This window comes from Tachypleus tridentatus, chromosome 1 (genome assembly GCF_004210375.1).
Source record: "Tachypleus tridentatus isolate NWPU-2018 chromosome 1, ASM421037v1, whole genome shotgun sequence".
Lineage (NCBI taxonomy): Eukaryota > Metazoa > Arthropoda > Merostomata > Xiphosura > Limulidae > Tachypleus > Tachypleus tridentatus.
Genome location: NC_134825.1, coordinates 8,113,961 through 8,134,982, shown reverse-complemented (window position 1 = coordinate 8,134,982; position 21,022 = coordinate 8,113,961). Strand labels below are relative to the sequence as shown.

At 31.7% G+C, this 21,022-nt stretch overlaps 1 protein-coding gene across 3 annotated transcripts in view; it reads right to left on the bottom strand.

Moving 5' to 3' along the window:
• The window catches only part of metro (membrane palmitoylated protein 7-like protein metro), a 59,613-nt gene continuing 38,591 nt past the window's right edge, over positions 1-21,022 (bottom strand). For 2 of the 3 annotated variants that reach the window (XM_076479048.1, XM_076479125.1), the window contains exons 8-16: positions 20,020-20,101; positions 17,569-17,654; positions 15,202-15,473; positions 14,269-14,399; positions 9,714-9,800; positions 6,657-6,737; positions 5,213-5,415; positions 4,413-4,553; positions 1-2,679 (exon numbers count right to left, since the gene is read on the bottom strand). In XM_076479048.1, coding sequence (XP_076335163.1) covers positions 2,497-2,679; positions 4,413-4,553; positions 5,213-5,415; positions 6,657-6,737; positions 9,714-9,800; positions 14,269-14,399; positions 15,202-15,473; positions 17,569-17,654; positions 20,020-20,101 — 1,266 coding nt within the window. In that variant the 3' untranslated portion in view covers positions 1-2,496. The remainder of the gene's footprint in view (positions 2,680-4,412; positions 4,554-5,212; positions 5,416-6,656; positions 6,738-9,713; positions 9,801-14,268; positions 14,400-15,201; positions 15,474-17,568; positions 17,655-20,019; positions 20,102-21,022) is intronic. The other variant, XM_076479207.1, reaches the window with a different exon arrangement.

Sequence of the window (21,022 nt, the reverse complement as noted above, 5' to 3'; positions counted from 1 at the left end):
TGACTCTTCTGATATATTTTTTATCAATACTATAAAAAAAACAAAAACTATAAATAGATAAAATTCAAATACCATGTTACATAGGAATAATAAATAATTTCAATAGGAAATGGCACATTATGCAATATACATATAAACATAAGTATACAGAAAATAGAATTCATGGGTCAGTATTAAATAAACATCAAGGAATATTTCTGGCACAAAAACTAAACATTTAAGTTTTGTTGGAACTCAATGTCATGAAAACTATAACTATAGTGATATAAAATCAATACCCTTAACTTGCAAATTTGTCAAAAAATATTCACAGTACCAGAAAAGAACCCAGTCTATACATGAATTAGATCATTCTTGAGGAATACAGTGAATTTCATAGCAATGTTGCAATTTTCACAATGCAGAACTTGTGGGATTGGCCATCACTATTGCTGTTACATAAGATAGTAATGTTTGTCTTGGCACACACTTCAGGTAAGTGTTGAATTTGTTTTACAGCAATAAGTTCCACTGAGACTTCCTGTCAATTAACAGATGTCTCAAAAATTATGGAAACAAATGGCATTATAGAATTAGTAACTAAATCTCATTGTGATGAGTTGTTAGATGGAGATCATGTTCTACTCTTGTGTCCTGAAAACTAGTGCAAACTTGGCTACACCAGTGAACACTTCAGATATCACAGAAAGTTCCAGAACCTAAAAAGAATGTATCGGAAAGGTTTGTTTGTAGACCAACCAATCAGAAATGTCTCGCTGATTGTAGACTGGGTATTAAAAATGGCCTAGCAATCAAACTTGTTTAAAAATTGATCTCAACATTGAGAAGGAAATTTTATAAACAGTCAGTTCACATCATTTTAAATACTGGATATGTTATTCTGATAAACATAACTTTAATAGCAAGAATTAATTTGGGAGTAACCTAGCAGAGACCATTTTGGCCAGAGTAGACAAATATAAACAAAACACATGTAAGATGGCTTGGCAGTGTCATTCAGAGAAACAAACAGCCCTTCAGAATGAAGGTTGTTTTTTTTAACTCTCTAAGGCTTATTGGGATAAAACCCTTTTCTTTCAGAACTTTGTCTGAACACCTAAGTAGTAGTACTAACTTGTTAGGTTTTGCTTTGGTCAACTATTCCATCGTCAGGACTGTCTTGCTCAGATAGAGGTTTGTACAATTTATAGAACAGCTTAACCTTTCACAGTTTAGTTTTTTAACACTATAAACATCATACGTCCAGTTAACATGCACATTAAATGATGTTGCAGAAACAAACATATCATTGTAAATACTAAAGAAAAGAATACATTAGAAGATGTACACCTAACTAATATTAACCATCTGGCTACAGCATGACCATGAAGTTTAGATGTGAAAAATACTAAAAGCCATACTAATTACCAGTAATGTAAAATACTAAGAAAAAGAGAATTTCTAATCAAAAATGATTTTAACATCAACAACCTCATAAAGGTATTTACAGTTCAAGTTGTGTAAGAAATGTTTCATTTCACAATTAAGTAAGCATTGGATGAGACTTTAGACAGACTTTACTGTTGTATTATGAATAACAACTTTTGAGCTTCTGTTAAAGTGATTTTCATGTGTCTGGAAATAATTTATTTTCTAAAGATGTTTAATTCAAATTTCAACACCAGAGGGAGCTCTGAGTGATTTTCTTTGTTGATTGTCAAATTGTTGTACATACCTAAAGAGAATCTTTGATATGTAAACAATGAAGTGCTTCAAAAGACACATGGAAATAACTTCAGAAAAATTACTACCAATTAAAATTAGTAAAAACAAATCAATGTTTGGGCCAAATAATTTTTCATTTCTTCATGTTTTTTATACCTGCCTCTAATGCAGTTATTATTCACCTAATTTATTAATATCATTCACTTCTCAAGTTAAATATCTTACAACAAAGTCAATATGTGCTTTGAAAACCAAAAGTGTCACTAAGCAAACTTAATGTTATATTGTTGCTTTATATTTAGTAACTATAGTGGTACAAACTATATAAATGGAAACATAATCTTACTAGAAAACTCCCCTGTTTATTTATAGGACTTGTGGTTTGTTTTGAATTATGTGCAGAATAACACTAATAATGACGACACATTTACTTGTTTCATGAAAAATTATCTGGACTTTTGTACATAAACAAATGATATCACATCAAAGTTAAACAGTATGAAATTTCACCATGATTAAACTGAAAAAGTGATTTTTAAAATCGTTCAGATTGACACAAGAGGAAGTCTGAATATACAAAAATATAAGAAAACTGATATACAATAATTATTTTAATATGTTCAAAATAAACCTAATTCTTAACAATTAAAACTAAATCATAGGGTAGTGATATATATACATACATATATATATATATATTAAAATACTTTTAAAATCCTGGAAATGACCCCTTCACTGATCCATGTCGGTCAGTAAGTATTGTGGCTAGAAAAAATATTGCTCTTTCCATCACTAACTGGAAGCCACCCAACTTGCGGGAACCCACTGTGGTTCCATTTCAACCCGTTTTGTTATAGCAATAAGCTCTTCTGTGGCTTTAACAATGTCATCATTAACAATAGTAACATCACACATGTGTCCATACAAAAACTCTATCTTGTGAGCACTGAAAATAATTTCATGGAATTCTTCATCCTGTTCACAATAGAAAGTAAAAAGAAATATAAACCACAAACACCTAGTAGTTTTATACAATGTTTTGTGTGTTTTTTTTCATGAGGTGACATTGTAATGGTTTTCTATCTTAAAATGATTACTAGTTTTGGGTAACACAGCATTAAAACCATCAGATTACATAAATATTTTGCTTTACCAAAAATTAAAAAATTATTATATGTTTAACATCTGCATTAACAATGTTTTCTAGAGTTAAGATTATTTTTATAAGAACTATCACAGCTTTAATTAGTAAGCATTCTACACTAACTCAAAGATGTTTAACCTTGTTAATAGTGTGATAAATTACTGCCTTTTACATAAAATGAAATTTCATCCATTATTTATTATTAATTAAACAGTTGCACCAGAAGAAACCATAGACATTTTTTTTCTCTTAGGTTGTATATTTTACTTGAATTATAAATGAACCAATATTTCACTGTCAGTACTCCCAGGCAGGTGTAAGTGTCACCAAATAATCACTCAAATTGTTAGAGAAATGAACAGATCAGAATGAATTCAAACCCATAAAGCTGCTACCATCACTTATGAGATAGTTGGTCTAATACTACTGCATTATGAAAATCACCTTAGCAATATTAACATTTTGTCTTGTCCTCTAACACTGCTACACCCTTTCATTATCTGTTAATACAATATTCCCTGTTTAATCTGCAGGATTCTCATGGTGTTTACAGCCCCCAACTACACTAATGAAGCTCCTGTGTTATCTCTTCTATAGGTTCTCCAATGGGTGTCCATATCCAAAAACATAAATTCACTACAATACCCATACATGATAAGTTCAGTCCTGCTAGTTAGTTGCAAAAGTAACACTCCTGGAATCCTAATGAGGGTCAGAAACACTGAATTGTATTCCAAATTTTAGTTTGGGAACCCTACAAACCTATCCCTATCCAGCCACTTAAAGTCTGACTTATAATATAGTGGACAAGTAGGTTCACCACCACACAAAATAATGCAATTCAGGAAAGAAACATAAATACAATAGTGTGACAACAGTCTCCAATGTTCATATATATATATTTAGTTTTATCTTATTGCTAGTTCTCACATGATTTTGTTTCACACTATAAGACTGCTAGTGATATCTTCAGTCACACAGTAAACATTCTCCTGTTTTAGGTTGAAATAAGTAAAGAATGTTACTACAATAAGTTATAATCATGTCACTTGTGTTATTCTGGTAACACACACCACTACACCAAATTTTAGTGTCAGCTGATGTTACTTGATAATTTACACATTACAGTCACAAACAACATTCATGTCTGTTTGATGGTCTATATCGCAGCTACAACTATCAATATCATTCACGTCTGTTTGATTGTCTATATCACAGCCACAATTATCAATATCATTCACGTCTGTTTGATTGTCTATATCACAGCCACAATTATCAATATCATTCACGTCTGTTTGATTGTCTATATCACAGCCACAATTATCAATATCATTCACGTCTGTTTGATTGTCTATATCACAGCCACAATTATCAATATCATTCACGTCTGTTTGATTGTCTATATCACAGCCACAATTATCAATATCATTCACGTCTGTTTGATTGTCTATATCACAGCCACAACTATCAATATCATTCATGTCTGTTTGATTGTCTATATCCCAGCCACAACCTTTAAAGTCTGGTTTTCTTCAAACAAGATTGAATTATAAACCATATTTACTGTAAATCCATGTGAACAGGTTTCATCAAATGTTGATCTTGCATTGGACCTAATTCTTGTTTCTTTCAACTGGTCCAGATGGGGAGGTTTGATGAATATAATGAATGGTTTCAATTCAGGGGTTCTCAACAACTTTAACGCCTACAAAACACAAAAATAAATCTATTTATTATGGTACGTAATGTCTACTGAGAGTCAAATAACACTTTGACCAAGGCTTTGTACTGCTCCTACCCAACAATTGTCATGCAATTTGGTGTTATACAAAAGGCTTAGTTTTCCTCAAGACATTTTGTTGTTCTACTGGACACTTGTTTGAGGTCAGTAGAAGAAACTTTATTAGCAATTATTAATCTTATTGTAAAGTCACACAACCAACTGATCCATAAATCAGTTTAATAAAAACTCACAATACAAGTATGTTACCAAAAGTACACAGAAATAGCAAGTAATTAATATAATCCACAAATAAATCCTAACTTTAACCACGGGTTATTTGCAGACTTATAATGTGACTAGAAAACCTCTTTAATGTACACAAACTTTCACTGTTACTATTAAACTGTGCAAAAGTGCCTTGTTTTATACAAGAATATTTAAACAAATATCCCATTGAATTTACCACAGATAAAAACAGATTTAATGCAAATGTGTAATAAATTCTGTGATTAATATAAAACAACCATTTGTTTCACTTCACTGGCTTCATTAATATGTAATATTTCACTGATAAATTTCCATGGTATTTATTCCATACAAGCCTATCTAATGATACATATTAACTGTATATTAAACTTTACCTGTGGGTGAGGATTCATTACACAAGCATACCCAGCATTTATTATGGAACGAAGAGTCTCCACGTTGGTTCCATACAGGTTGCCTTTGTACTCCCCGTGCTCGATGAAATGGCCAGCACGTATTTCTTCTTCCATAAACTCCCTTGACACAAAGTAATATTCTTTCCCATCCTCTTCCCATGGTTTTCTCATTCTGCTAGTGTCTGAAATAATACAACAGCTACGTATAAAACATACCTTTGTTTCATAACAAAATTAACATACAACATATAGTCTGTCATTCACTCATATTATAACAATGTCCATTGTAGATTTGCAGATATTTTAATGTTAACATTACTCAACAAATCAAGAGGTTGTTCACTGACCATTTTTGTACATTAACAACATAAAATTATATACTGTCTGACAGCACAACACAAAATATGTTTGGTAAAAATCATAGTTAGTATTATCTGTTGAACATTGTTAAAATGATGTCAGTTTGGGCTGTTCAAAATATTTTTCTTTTAAATAAAACATGTCTGAGCAAGTTCCAAAAACACACAGATATGCCTAATCTATATATACAAATATTTAGAGAAGAAATGTGTGTTTGTTTACACCCTAACTCCTTTCAGCCTACTAGGCTAATCTCGATCAAAATTTGTGCATAAACATAATGAACTATGGGGAATGTCCTAAAGGGGTCAAAACTGAACTTAACCCTATTGCCCATTTATAAAACCTGCTAGTTAATTACTTCCAGACTATTGTGTCAATCTCAAACAATCTTGGCAGATTGATGCTTTAGACAATGTTCAATATCCTAGTAGGATTCAAGTTCAAAGTATGAAAGTTATGGGACTGTTTCTCAAACAGCCATGCTTTTCTCATGGTCAGTTACATGTACGGTGTTTAAAGAGAGGATCACCTAAAAATCTTTATTTATTGATAGACGGAAAGCAAGATGCAAATGTTGTTTATGAAGAAGCTTTATTATAACTTTAAAATTCTGAGATAAAGATTATGTTCAAATTATTTTTTCAAAATACAGGATTACTGTTAAACTTACATTGTTTTAACTAAGTTTAACCTGTTGACTGCCAAGTATTTCAGCTGCTACAATACAACTCTAATGCTTCTTCATTTTGTAACATTTTCGTGTCGCCATTTTGGATTGCAAGTAAAACAATTTGTAAGTAGGTCAAATGCATGTATGATGCTGCCATCTAGCGTTGAAGTTAGGTATTACTGAGAACGAATTAACTCGTCCGTGGCACTGTGCTACCGATCAGCTTAGACGAGTTATCTCGTTTACGGGACTGAACAGGTTAAACATTTCCCATTAGTTGATGAATATTTTAGTTTATCTTCAAATAAAAGACAATTTAAAGGTGTCTACATGTATTACTCTAAATATGTACAATAGAGAGAGAGTGTGGGTATTACTATAAATACATACGAGGTACAGTGGTTTTATAATGGTCAGGATCTGTTGCTAATAACCTTCTCTTTAGTTCATTTCTTCCAACACCAGGAGGCCCTAAATAGACAAAGCTAAATATTATATTTAAAAGGCAATTCAATATTCTCCTTAACTTATTTTGAATTAATTAAATTTAATACTGTTTTAACCTCTAGTTATATCTACACAGAATTAATATTTTATAAAAAAAATTAAAATTATTCCAGAACCTTGAGCTATCCTGGAAACTGCTCAATCAGTCACGTTCACTTAAATAACCACAATTACACACTGTCTACTTCCCTCCTGTATCAGTCATGCTCACTTTAAATAACCACAATTACACACTGTCTACTTCCCTCCTATATCAGTCACGTTCACTTAAATAACCAAAATTACACACTGTCTACTTCCCTCCTGTATCAGTCATGCTCACTTAAATAATCAAAATTACACACTGTCTACTTTCCTCCTCTATCAGTCACGTTCACTTAAATAACCACAATTACACACTGTCTACTTCCCTCCTCTATCAGTCACGTTCACTTAAATAACCACAATTACGTACTGTCTACTTCCCTCCTCTATCAGTCACGTTCATTTAAATAACCACAATTACGTACTGTCTACTTCCCTCCTCTATCAGTCATATTCACTCAAATAACCACAATTACACACTGTCTACTTCCCTCCTTTATCAGTCACGTTCACTTAAATAACCACAATTACACACTGTCTACTTCCCTCCTCTATCAGTCACGTTCACTTAAATAACCACAATTACGTACTGTCTACTTCCCTCCTCTATCAGTCATATTCACTCAAATAACCACAATTACACATTGCTGCTCAAATCTAATTTCTGTCACAATAAGTTTCAGTGAAGGATTTTTCACAACATGTCTAGCAATCTTTCTACTTCCTAACAGTATGTAACACAACTTTCAAGACCATATTAAGAAGACTAAAGGAACACAGAACCATAATGGATCTGCATCAGAAGACTTGAAATCTTTTTTTTTTTCAGCAGGTTTTCTCTTTCAAACAACTTCTGAGCTTTTGGCTAGTGAACTTTCAAAAGTTTATCTTCTTTTTAACGGTTCTAAACTATATGCCCAGCTTCATCATATGGGTTGGGAGTGTAGTTTGTTTATGAATCTCATTGTATAATATCCTTCCTTTGAAACGGCTATTAAATTTTTCCTCAGTCATAATGCTAACATCTCTGTGTTGCACTGTTCAATGTTCATAAACATAACTCTTTCTTACACTTGCTACTAGATAATTTATAACCGACAGAAAGATCAGATTATTTGTTATAAATAATAATAATCTAATAATAAAGATGTTGATTATACAAAACATAATTACTTTTCATTTCAAATATTACATTTAGAACTGAAAACATTTTCATCTACAGAATGTCTTATTATTATCTTAATTTAAATAGGTGAGCTGACCAAGACAAACATCACACAGATGAACAGTGCTAAATATTTCTTAACCTGGCACATACATGAACTTAACCTGGCAAATACATGAACTAGCCTCCAAGCTAATCCAAATAAAGTAGCATAGTTTCCAACCACTGGATAGCTGGATTGGATGCTTCATGCTGGTGTGGTTTGTCCACGGTGCTGTCAATTAGCGCCTTTCCACCATACTGGAGGCTGGAATGCTAACTTCAAGAGATAAGTTTTCACCTAACTTACTCACAAATGGCAGTATCTTGTTTCCTTATTTTAATTTCAATTAAATTTTTTTTCTTTACTTGGGAGAACAGTCACCTTCTCACAACTGTATGCAGGCAGTGAAGGGTGATATAGATGGGGGATGTTGTAGGCGGCTTGAGCACCCACATCTTGCTCTCCTAATTTCTATACTTATTGCTACTCTCTTATTTCTTATGTGAGACTGGCAAGTGGAGGTTAACATTGACAGACACTGTATCCCCACCACAGTGTGAGTCCTATTTCTACAACTACCTCCAAAACCTAGGGTATATTTTACAATTCCACATTATAGCTAGTAACCTGGGATATTTTTAACTAGTGCAATGTTTTTTAGGTTATAACAAACTCTCTCTCTCTCTCTCTCTCTCTATATATATATATATATATATAAACACACACACACACACAAATATAATTGCTGTGTGAAAGTCAGGATGTCTTTGTAGGAAGAGATAGCAGCTAAAGTAGTGGTTTTCTCTTATTTTCAACATCCACCTCTTAATGTCTTCCACAATGTTTCATGTGATTAATTAATTGACAGTCTCTGGCTGTAGAAGTGTCTCATGGGCTGAAGATGAAAGTTCACAGGTCAAAGTAGAAAATTAATATAACTGAAGAAATAGCTCTTAATGCCAGCTTAGTTGTGGCTGTTGAAGTTGCAGTCAAGTTTAGCTATTATAACAATAGTGGTGGCCAGTTTTTTACTGCATTCCTCTGGTATAAAGACATGATGTCACCAATGACTGTAGTTAATGTTAACCTACATGGAAGGTAATAAAAGCTCAATAACAACAATAATGGGAGGTGAGAATGATTGTGACATGACGTCATTAGAACACAACATAGTCTTGACTTGGACAGAAGGATTTCATAACTACTGACAAAGTTCTTGATGTTATTGTTAAACTTTCTTCCTCTTTAGTCAAGGGTAGCTCAGTATTACAGGTAAATTACAGACCACTCATCAGCCAAGCCAATGTAAGTATTGTATGTATTCTCAATATACAACACAGTTGCACTAATTTCATATATAAAACAATGCTTCTCTAACCCTAATTCTGTCTATTTGAAGATACCAACTAATTAGAATTGTGACTCTTATCTATTTATAAAATAAACTGTACTATTTTATATTAATGTAAGTATCATATCTATTTATTAAAAAATTACTATTATTTATATTGAAGTAAATACCAAAAGAACAACTTTCAAACCTTCTTTCAAACATTTATGGAAAGTTAAAAATACTGTGACTCTAGGGCTTAAAATTCTAAGTTTGATAAAAAAACATTAGGAGTAATATCCTTAATGTTAAACTTACCAATTAATATAATTGGTCTGTGAAGTCCAGGTCTTGGATACAGTTTTGCAACCTCTTCATATGTTGCTAGTTCCTCTCTGTCAAAATCTGTAATTTAAAGATTAATTTTCTATAAAAACACACCAGGAAATGTAAACTTTTAACCTATAAAACTAAAATATACATGATATGAAAATATTAAGACACAGTACGACAACTAAAGTCCTTCACAAAACTGTACAAGTAATGAGACATAGCATGACAACTAAAGTCCTTCACAGAACTATACAAGTAACGAGACACACAGCATGACAACTAAACTCCTTTACAAAACTATACAAATAATGAGACACACAGCATGACAACTAAACTTCTTTACAAAACTATACAAGTAACGAGACACACAGCATGACAACTAAACTCCTTTACAAAACTATACAAGTAACGAGACACATAGCATAACAACTAAACTTCTTTACAAAACTATACAAGTAACGAGACACATAGCATAACAACTAAACTTCTTTACAAAACCATACAAATAATGAGACACACAGCATAACAACTAAACTTCTTTACAAAACTATACAAATAATGAGACACACAGCATGACAACTAAACTTCTTTACAAAACTATACAAATAATGAGACACACAGCATGACAACTAAACTTCTTTACAAAACTATACAAATAATGAGACACACAGCATGACAAATAAACTTCTTTACAAAACTATACAAATAATGAGACACACAGCATGACAAATAAACTCCTTCACAAAGCTATACAAATAATGAGACACACAGCATAACAACTAAGCTTCTTTACAAAACTATACAAATAATGAGACACACAGCATGACAAATAAACTCCTTCACAAAGCTATACAAATAATGAGACACACAGCATGACAACTAAACTTCTTTACAAAACTATACAAATAATGAGACACACAGCATGACAACTAAACTTCTTTACAAAACTATACAAATAATGAGACACACAGCATGACAAATAAACTCCTTCACAAAGCTATACAAATAATGAGACACACAGCATGACAAATAAACTCCTTTACAAAACTATACAAATAATGAGACACACAGCATGACAAATAAACTCCTTCACAAAGCTATACAAATAATGAGACACACAGCATGACAACTAAACTTCTTTACAAAACTATACAAATAATGAGACACACAGCATGAGAACTAAACTTCTTTACAAAACTATACAAATAATGAGACACACAGCATGACAACTAAACTTCTTTACAAAACTATACAAATAATGAGACACACAGCATGACAAATAAACTCCTTCACAAAGCTATACAAATAATGAGACACACAGCATGACAAATAAACTCCTTTAGAAAACTATACAAATGAGACACATAGCATAACAACTAAACTTCTTTACAAAACTATACAAATAATGAGACACACAGCATGACAAATAAACTTCTTTACAAAACTATACAAATAATGAGACACACAGCATGACAAATAAACTTCTTTACAAAACTATACAAATAATGAGACACACAGCATGACAAATAAACTTCTTTACAAAACTATACAAATAATGAGACACACAGCATGACAAATAAACTTCTTCACAAAGCTATACAAATAATGAGACACACAGCATGACAACTAAACTTCTTTACAAAACTATACAAATAACGAGACACACAGCATGACAAATAAACTTCTTCACAAAGCTATACAAATAATGAGACACACAGCATGACAAATAAACTCCTTCACAAAGCTATACAAATAATGAGACACACAGCATGACAAATAAACTCCTTTAGAAAACTATACAAATGAGACACATAGCATAACAACTAAACTTCTTTACAAAACTATACAAATAATGAGACACACAGCATGACAAATAAACTCCTTCACAAAGCTATACAAATAATGAGACACACAGCATGACAAATAAACTCCTTCACAAAGCTATACAAATAATGAGACACACAGCATGACAAATAAACTCCTTTAGAAAACTATACAAATGAGACACATAGCATAACAACTAAACTTCTTTACAAAACTATACAAATAATGAGACACACAGCATGACAAATAAACTCCTTCACAAAGCTATACAAATAATGAGACACACAGCATGACAAATAAACTCCTTTACAAAACTATACAAGTAATGAGACACACAGCATGACAAATAAACTCCTTTACAAAACTATACAAATAATGAGACACACAGCATGACAAATAAACTCCTTCACAGAACTATACAAGTAATGAGACACACAGCATGAGAACTTATTTCACAAAATTATATCTTTACAACTATTACTGCTGTCTATTATAGACATGGAGAGCTCATTACACTTTATATTTGAGGTTCCATACTACTTTTGAAACTACTTCTCAACGATGCTGAATTTTTCCATACTACTTTTGAAACTACTTCTCAACTATGCTGAATTTTTCCATACTACTTTTGAAACTACTTCTCAACGATGCTGAATTTTTCCATACTACTTTTGAAACTACTTCTCAATGATGCTGAATTTTTCCATACTACTTTTGAAACTACTTCTCAACTATGTTAAATTTTTCCATACTACTTTTGAAACTACTTCTCAACTATGCTAAATTTTTCCATACTACTTTTGAAACTTCTTCTCAACTATGCTAAATTTTTCCATAATACTTTTGAAACTACTTCTCAACTATGCTGAATTTTTCCATAATACTTTTGAAACTACTTCTCAACGATGCTGAATTTTTCCATACTACTTTTGAAACTACTTCTCAACTATGCTGAATTTTTCCCACTACTACTTTGAAACTACTTCTCAACGATGCTGAATTTTTCCATACTACTTTTGAAACTACTTCTCAACTATGTTAAATTTTTCCATACTACTTTTGAAACTACTTCTCAACTATGCTAAATTTTTCCATACTACTTTTGAAACTTCTTCTCAACTATGCTAAATTTTTCCATAATACTTTTGAAACTACTTCTCAACTATGCTAAATTTTTCCATACTACTTTTGAAACTACTTCTCAACGATGCTGAATTTTTCCATACTACTTTTAAAACTACTTCTCAACGATGCTAAATTTTTCCATGCTACTTTTGAAACTACTTCTCAACTATGCTTCAAATTTTGCACTTTTTTACTACTTTGAAACTACTTCTCAACGATGCTGAATTTTTCCATACTACTTTAAAACTACTTCTCAACGATGCTGAATTTTTCCATACTACTTTTGAAACTACTTCTCAACTATGCTAAATTTTTCCATACTACTTTTGAAACTACTTCTCAACTATGCTAAATTTTTCCATACTACTTTTGAAACTACTTCTCAACGATGCTGAATTTTTCCATACTACTTTTAAAACTACTTCTCAACGATGCTGAATTTTTCCATACTACTTTTGAAACTACTTCTCAACTATGCTAAATTTTTCCATACTACTTTTGAAACTACTTCTCAACTATGCTAAATTTTTCCATACTACTTTTGAAACTACTTCTCAACTATGCTAAATTTTTCCATACTACTTTTGAAACTACTTCTCAACGATGCTGAATTTGAAAATCATTTTTATGTTCCATTACTTATGGACAGCAGCTTTATATGCAACACTTAAACACAAATTCATGGATATGCAGTTCCATTCTTGAGCTGTGAGCTTCAACCCAACACATCTATATCTCCTTGGTACCACGACCACAAAGTACATTGATTTTATCTTGTATAACTGGTGCCAATATATTCTCCTTTTTTACTGTGCACTTCGTAAAGTGTTACATTTTTCACTGTCTGAGAAATTGAAAAATCTGCAGCATTTATAAAGTCTAATGAAAACTTTCATTACATTCTCTACCTTGTAGTCCACAATGATTCACAATTTGCAACAGTTTTGTAATATGAATTAACCAACAATGCAGGAAAAATTCATTCTTCATGTTGAAGGCCCTTTCATAAACTGTTTTCAATTTGTCTTTTTTCTTACCAGGGAGTTTAGAAAGCAACTTGTGTCCTCGTGGTTTGTGTGTCTTTATAAAGCACTATATTTGAGAATATGTAGTGCACAGCTTTTACAATTTGTTAACAATTACTTTCTAATTTCATGGCTTTCTGGAGAACAACTATTTGTGACAGGTGTGTTGTTTTAATGGTCTACATTCCTATGCAAATATACAGATTTTCCCTTGTTGGTACTGTTCATTAAGTTAAAGACTGTCACCATCGAAAATTAGTGTAGCTATTTGCTACACAATTATCTTTTTTGCTGTAACACATACTTCAAGAAAGAAGTCTACCCAAGGAAGCAATGCACCTACAAATTTTCAGGAATTCATTACGAACCAAACTGCAGGTGTAAAGCAGAACCACTTTTGAATATACAGTGGGATAAGCACAGTGGAATCATTCTTATAAAAAACACACACTTTAGACCCACACATACATATATATAATTTCATGTCTCAAACTGACAATTAAAGTGTATCTATCTAAACACACATTCTGAAGGTTTACAAGCTGCTATAAGTCAAGCTTACGTACCATCATTTTCTGAAACGTCATACATGATCTTTTTAACTTTTCTTGATTTCTGTTCCTTTAAGCCTGGTGACTGACACCTTGGAAACACCTCTTTTTTTTCCAAAGAAAGATCCCTCATACCAGCTATTCTCCTGTAATATAAACATGATTATTATACAAAGATAATTCACAAAATTTACAGTGTGAACTCTTGTGACTTGCATACATACACTCGCACTGATATAACGAACTCAAGTTATAAATGGTTATTTCTTTGAATCATGCACTTGTTTCCCCATCTAACTTCTTTAGAGAGGTTGGACAATGTCTTTTGGACTTTCTGAGGAACAGGTCTTTATGATTTATTGAAGACAGTTCAGAATACATCCTGTCAAGTTCCATTAAACAACCATCTTAAAATGATAGCAAAGAAAGGTCTAATTACACGACAATAATGAAAAGAACTAAATCTTGGAGAAAATATAAACAGGTCATCAGCAGCACAAGTTTTAATAATAAATTTACTTATACTGACTTGTGTTTGTATTGACTTATGAATGTCGGTAATATGTTGCAGACAGACTGATGGTAAAACCAGGTCTGGAAACATTTAAAACAAACCAGTGAAAGTGGATAAAACCAGATCTTGAAACACTTAAACAACTCAATTGATCTGACAGTGGGTGACTAATCCAAGAATATATTTAAAGAAATGTTTTAAACCCATAACTAATAAAAATGATAAACTAAAAAAAAAAATCAGATTTTTGTCACCCCCTGCCCCAAAGAAAAATGTAAATCTTACAAAATATGAACAAGTACTTTTATAATAAATATTTAGCATTTCCTATTCATTGTGCACAAAATTCATTGATTCTGAGCTAAAGAAGTTTCATTCTTATGAAACTTCAGCTGTAATCAAACAAAACATAAATCAAATGGAGTTGATATTACCTTTCTTGTAACTGTCGACTAGGTACAAGTCCTGCTCTAGAGTTTCTCTCACCTTCCCTCCTGGCTTGCCACCAATTTGGGTCATCCTGATTGACAATGTGTAAAATATCACCTTTATTAAATGGAAGACCTGCTTCTTTACATGGAGACTGGACATCAAGAGAAGGGTCATAGGTGAAGTGAGCCCGTACTCGCACCCGACTTTCTCTTGCACGGAAAAAATCTTCTCCTGGAACCAGCTTAAAAGTGATGGTGCCATCCTGTGTTTGCTGCTTTTCAAATATAATATCATGGAAAGTTCTAATCTGACAGTTTTAAATATATATATAATAAACACTGTTGTTCTAAATTTGTATCTTAATACATTAGAAGTTCTACCCATTACGAAGAAAACAATAAAAGGAATATTAATAGATATTTTCTACTTTTATTGAAATGTACACCTATCTACTCTCCACACACACACATACTAGTTGATCAGAATGACCATATTCACAACATATAAGTAGGTACTTTCTAACTATTAACCAATTAGTCAAAGCAACCTTAGATATAATTGGTGTCCTCATCTAACTTCTTTATAGAGGCTGCAAAATGTCTCTTGAAATTTCTAGGGAACAGGTCTTTATGATTTAGTGAAGACAGTTCAGGGTATATCCTAACAGTATAGTAAAACAGTTGTTTTAATTTCATATCACATATCCAACCCAAACAATTATTTTATCAATGATTTCTGTTGTCCTTATGGTAGATATTTAAGTATTAGAATAGCAAAACATGAGAAAAGTGTAACTTTAGCATAGAAAGGAAGTTAGGTGTTCACGCACGCACACACATTGTTTACATTTTGAAAAACAAACCATACATTCATGTAGACTGAAGAAAGAACAGTACCTTTTCTGCGACTCATTTTTGTTTCCAAACGTTTATAATTTTAAATACACTTTCGTTTCAGCTACAGTAATGGTTTCTAAACAATACTTAAAGTTATTTGTATAAATAAATGAATTAATAAAACATATCACAGAAACCAACTGACATCATGGAAGAGATACGAATTCTTTCCATTTCCTTCCAGACATTGTAATTATGGGTGGATAAATAAATTAGTTGTTAAAGTAAAAAGTCAAATAAAGTACCTATTTAAAATAGCACCCAATGCTCTCTATTTCCAACTGAAGGTTATACGTAGCTCCAACAAAGTCAACAGCGTTATTTTACAATGATATCATGAATACAAACTCATTTTTTATTATCCACTTATTTCCCAACACAATTCGTAAGACAATATCTTGTGAAACATAATTTGTTTTTAATTTTTTATAATAAACAGAAAGTACTTCAGCAGAATTTAACTGCTGCACAAACTCAAATATATATGTTTGAAATACAAAATTATCAAACCTTATTGGGATTTTCTTCTCATTTCTGTGAGATGACAATAATTATATTAGTTATTAGGCTTATCATATTTGAAACATTTTTTTTGTCTAGTCCATCAGCGATTTTAAAAAAAATGAGAAGATTCTATAATTCCTTGAGGATTCAATAAAGACTATGGTGTTTAACAATGTGATAGGTTCAATAAAGGCTGTGGTGTTTAACAATGTGATAGGTTCAATAAAGACTGTGGTGTTTAACAATGTGATAGGTTCAATAAAGACTGTAGTGTTTAACAATGTGATAGGTTCAATAAAGACTGTGGTGTTTAACAATGTGATAGGTTCAATAAAGACTGTGGTGTTTAACAATGTGATAGGTTCAATAAAGACTGTGGTGTTTAACAATGTGATAGGTTCAATAAAGACTGTAGTGTTTAACAATGTGATAGGTTCAATAAAGACTGTGGTTTTAACAATGTGATAGGTTCAATTAAGACTGTAGTGTTTAACAATGTGATAGGTTCAATAAAGACTGTGGTGTTTAACATTGTGATAGGTTCAATAAAGACTGTGGTTTTAACAATGTGATAGGTTCAATAAAGACTGTGGTGTTTAACAATGTGATAGGTTCAATAAAGACTGTAGTGTTTAACAATGTGATAGGTTCAATAAAGACTGTGGTGTTTAACAATGTGATAGGTTCAATAAAGACTGTGGTGTTTAACAATGTGATAGGTCTAATAATGTCTTATGACAAGTATAACCATGCTTTGCCAGCTTATAAAAGACATTCATGCCCTAAAACTGAAGAAAATAGTTTAACTACAAAATTTTAAATCAGAAAAGATTATAAAAACGGTAGTACATAAAATATGGAATATGAAACATGTAGACTATTTTAATTTTGATACAGCAGAACATAAAACTTTAACAAATACTGAGATGTTACATGTCCAACACTTTGTTAATACTATAGAATACTTACAAGAATGCTGACTACATCAGGAGGAGACTTGCCAAGTACACTGACCCCATTGACTTCATGAACCTCATCCCCAACATGTATCAAACCTAAACATTAACAAAGAAAATGTTAAAAATACATGGGCTATTGCTAAAATGCACATGCTTTTCCAAACCAACTATATACAAATATACCAATGCAACATTTCAACTTTCTGGTCAGTTCATTCTCAGACAAAAGAACAGAACAAAAATCTCTGAAGTCTTCAGTCTTGAATTGTCTATAAATAAACTTGTAGTGGTTGTAAAGTTACAGTATTGGAAAAAAACAACATTTTTCTGTTCATAAGTGAGCACATGGGAGTATCATATGGTCGGGTAACATCCAAATTCAGCAATCTAAAATCACAAATATAAAACTAAATATTCAATAACTCACTCAGAATTTACCAATATATATAATGGTAACTTTGAACTACTCATAAAAGCAAGTCCATCCAACACTTAAATTGTTTTACAGTAAATATTTTGATAACATTATACTGTGATAACTTTATAAACAATGTTTAAAACAATTCAGTGTTTTAATCTTATTTCCTCTTGTTAACTAATATTTTAAGATAGACAATAATAATAATAATAATCTCAGTTAATTTTAATACTGTTCTTGCTTCACTGTCAATTAATAAATATAAAGGAAAGTATACTTGTAGAAATGTAAATAACATCTAAAACTACAACTACAAATAGTCACAACATTCCTGTAGAGGAACCCATCCCAAATACTTTACTGAGAAAATGTGATTACTTATCTGAATAAGGTATGTATATTCAGTACCTAGACAGAGGAAACATTCAAGTTAATGGACAATTTTGCAAATTACATTTTGCTAAGGACATTCGAGTGGGAGATATAAAAGATACAGCAAGCATGATTAATGTTTAAATGGGCAAAGAGTCAAAATCATGGATATTGAGATATAGTGTCAGTTGACGGTAATGATTTGAAAAAATATTTGATTTTTGATTTTTCCATTTCTTCAATAATAATTTGTTATTTAAAGTAGTTATTTGGATGTGGATTCCAACTAGTTCAACTGTAAGGTGATTTTCATATTGACTACAAAAACACTCTTTTTATCTTACAGTTTTTACATTTCACTTGCATAATCTCTAGAACATCCTGAATGAATAACAAATGTTTTTTTAATATTTTATCTGCTATTTCTCTCTACCATGTCACTAACTATAGTTATCATCATCAACAGACAGTGCAATAAAATGATTAACACTAAGAAATTTAAATATATACATATCTTATATAGCCTGTCTAATAACCTTAAATATCTTACTCGGGTTATATACATAATTTCAAGTATACCTTTACACAATTTTTTTCTCAGATACTTAAGGTTTCATTTTCTTTTCCAATTCTTTACCTTTTATTATTTATGTTGACATACTTCAAAGGATGTCTCCAGGCACTACAGCATTATCATTCACAGAGATGATTTAACCTACTTTTGAGACTTTTGAGCAAAGTAAAACTCAGAATATTTTTAAAAATCATTAAACCTTTCAAATGGGAATTTTAAAACAAATAATATCTAATGAACTAAAAGATAAAAGTAAGACCTAAATAAAACTTAATTTGTTTATCAAACTCATACGTATAAGGTGAAAACAAATTCCTGGGTGCTGTGAATACTGATCTGAACAAATATTTGCTTTTTGTTTGAAATGTAGCCTGTCTCTTATGTTTCCTGGTAATCTTAAAGATTACAGTGAAAATCTGCTCTTTCAATTGGTTTTAAACATGCCATTCAAGTACAGAAAAATACTGGTGCTTAGCAACAGATTACTATGAAATGTCAGCATGACATCTATCAGAAGGAAGAAAGAAATAAGCTCCTTCATGGATTGTTAGTCCATTGTAATATAATTTAGAATTCAGCCTTATATAAATACAACCTCAACTAGTCTGTTGTAGAGCTAACAAGACTAATCTGAATAGAAACAGAATAAATCAAAGCTCAGATATTTTAACTGAATACACATCACAGACAACTGTCCAAATAAAAAAATAATACCAAGATAGTATTACTCCATTACCATGCAGTGAGAGTAAAGTGATTTAATGAGTGTTAAACGTAACTCAGTGAAGTCTTTGTGACATGCACACAATGGAATTTAAAGAGTGTACCAGATGCCAAAGGGTAAAACTGTGATACATGTGTGTGTGAGTTTAGGTGTCAGTGATGACAATAATAAATTAGGTTTAAAAAAAGAAGAAAATGCAAAACATTTTCCTGACATTTCTCTCCCCTTCCCTCGAAAAAATACGGTTGTTCCCTCAGACAGGTTTGCCCCACAGCTTAAGTACTACTGACCTACTGGACCTGCTTGCTTGCAAATGTAAAAATATATATTACAGTAATTGATAAAAAAAATATTAACTCTAAAATTAACTTACCACTTCTATCAGCTGCCCCACCATGCATAATGCGTGCTATAACAATAGCCCCAGTTGCTTCATTGTACTTTATAGTTGCCCCCTGAAATGTTTTAATAATCATTTAAAAACTAAATTAAAATGAGATTATGCAAAACAAAAACGACTTTTGTTTTAAAGTAAAATTAACACCTTGACATCCATGCATGCAATTAGATTTCAACATAATTTAGGATAATCTGAAACAGACATTTAGCTTACCTTCAAGGAAATTAATTAACCTAATACAATAAAATCTAAAATGTATGAACAGTCACTCAACAAAGAAGTTTAGTAATTCAGTACTTTGAACACTCGCAGATAAAATCAGTTATTCAACCAAGAAGTTGCCCGTCTCAATCTCTTGAGCACCCAACACACAACCAGTCATTTAACCTGAAAGAAGTTAACTAACCCAAACTCTGGACCATCCAGCATATACAACTAGTCATTTAACCTGGAAAAATTTAACTAACCCAATCTCTGGACTATCCAGATACAACCAGTCACTTAACCTGGAAAAAGTTAACTAACCCAATCTATGGACTATTCAGATACAACCAGTCACTTAACCTGGAAAAAGTTAACTAACCCAATCTATGGACTATCCAACATATACAATGAGTCACTTAACCAGGAGGTTAACTAAGCCAATCTCTGGAGTGTCCAATGGATACAACCAGTCAATAAACCAGGAAAAGGTTTACAAACCCAACCCCAGGAAAGGAGCAATGAATGTGATCCTTCAATTCTAATAGTTTCTAACAGCCTGCATGTTTTTAGAAGAACTAAAACTATGATTTATACAACTGTCTTCAAATGGTTACAGAATGTACTTCATACTCCATCAGTATTTTGTATTTATACAACTGTCTTCAAATGGTTACAGAATGTACTTCATACTCCATCAGTATTTTGTATTTATACAACTGTCTTCAAATGGTTACAGAATGTACTAATACTCCATCAGTATTTTGTACTTATA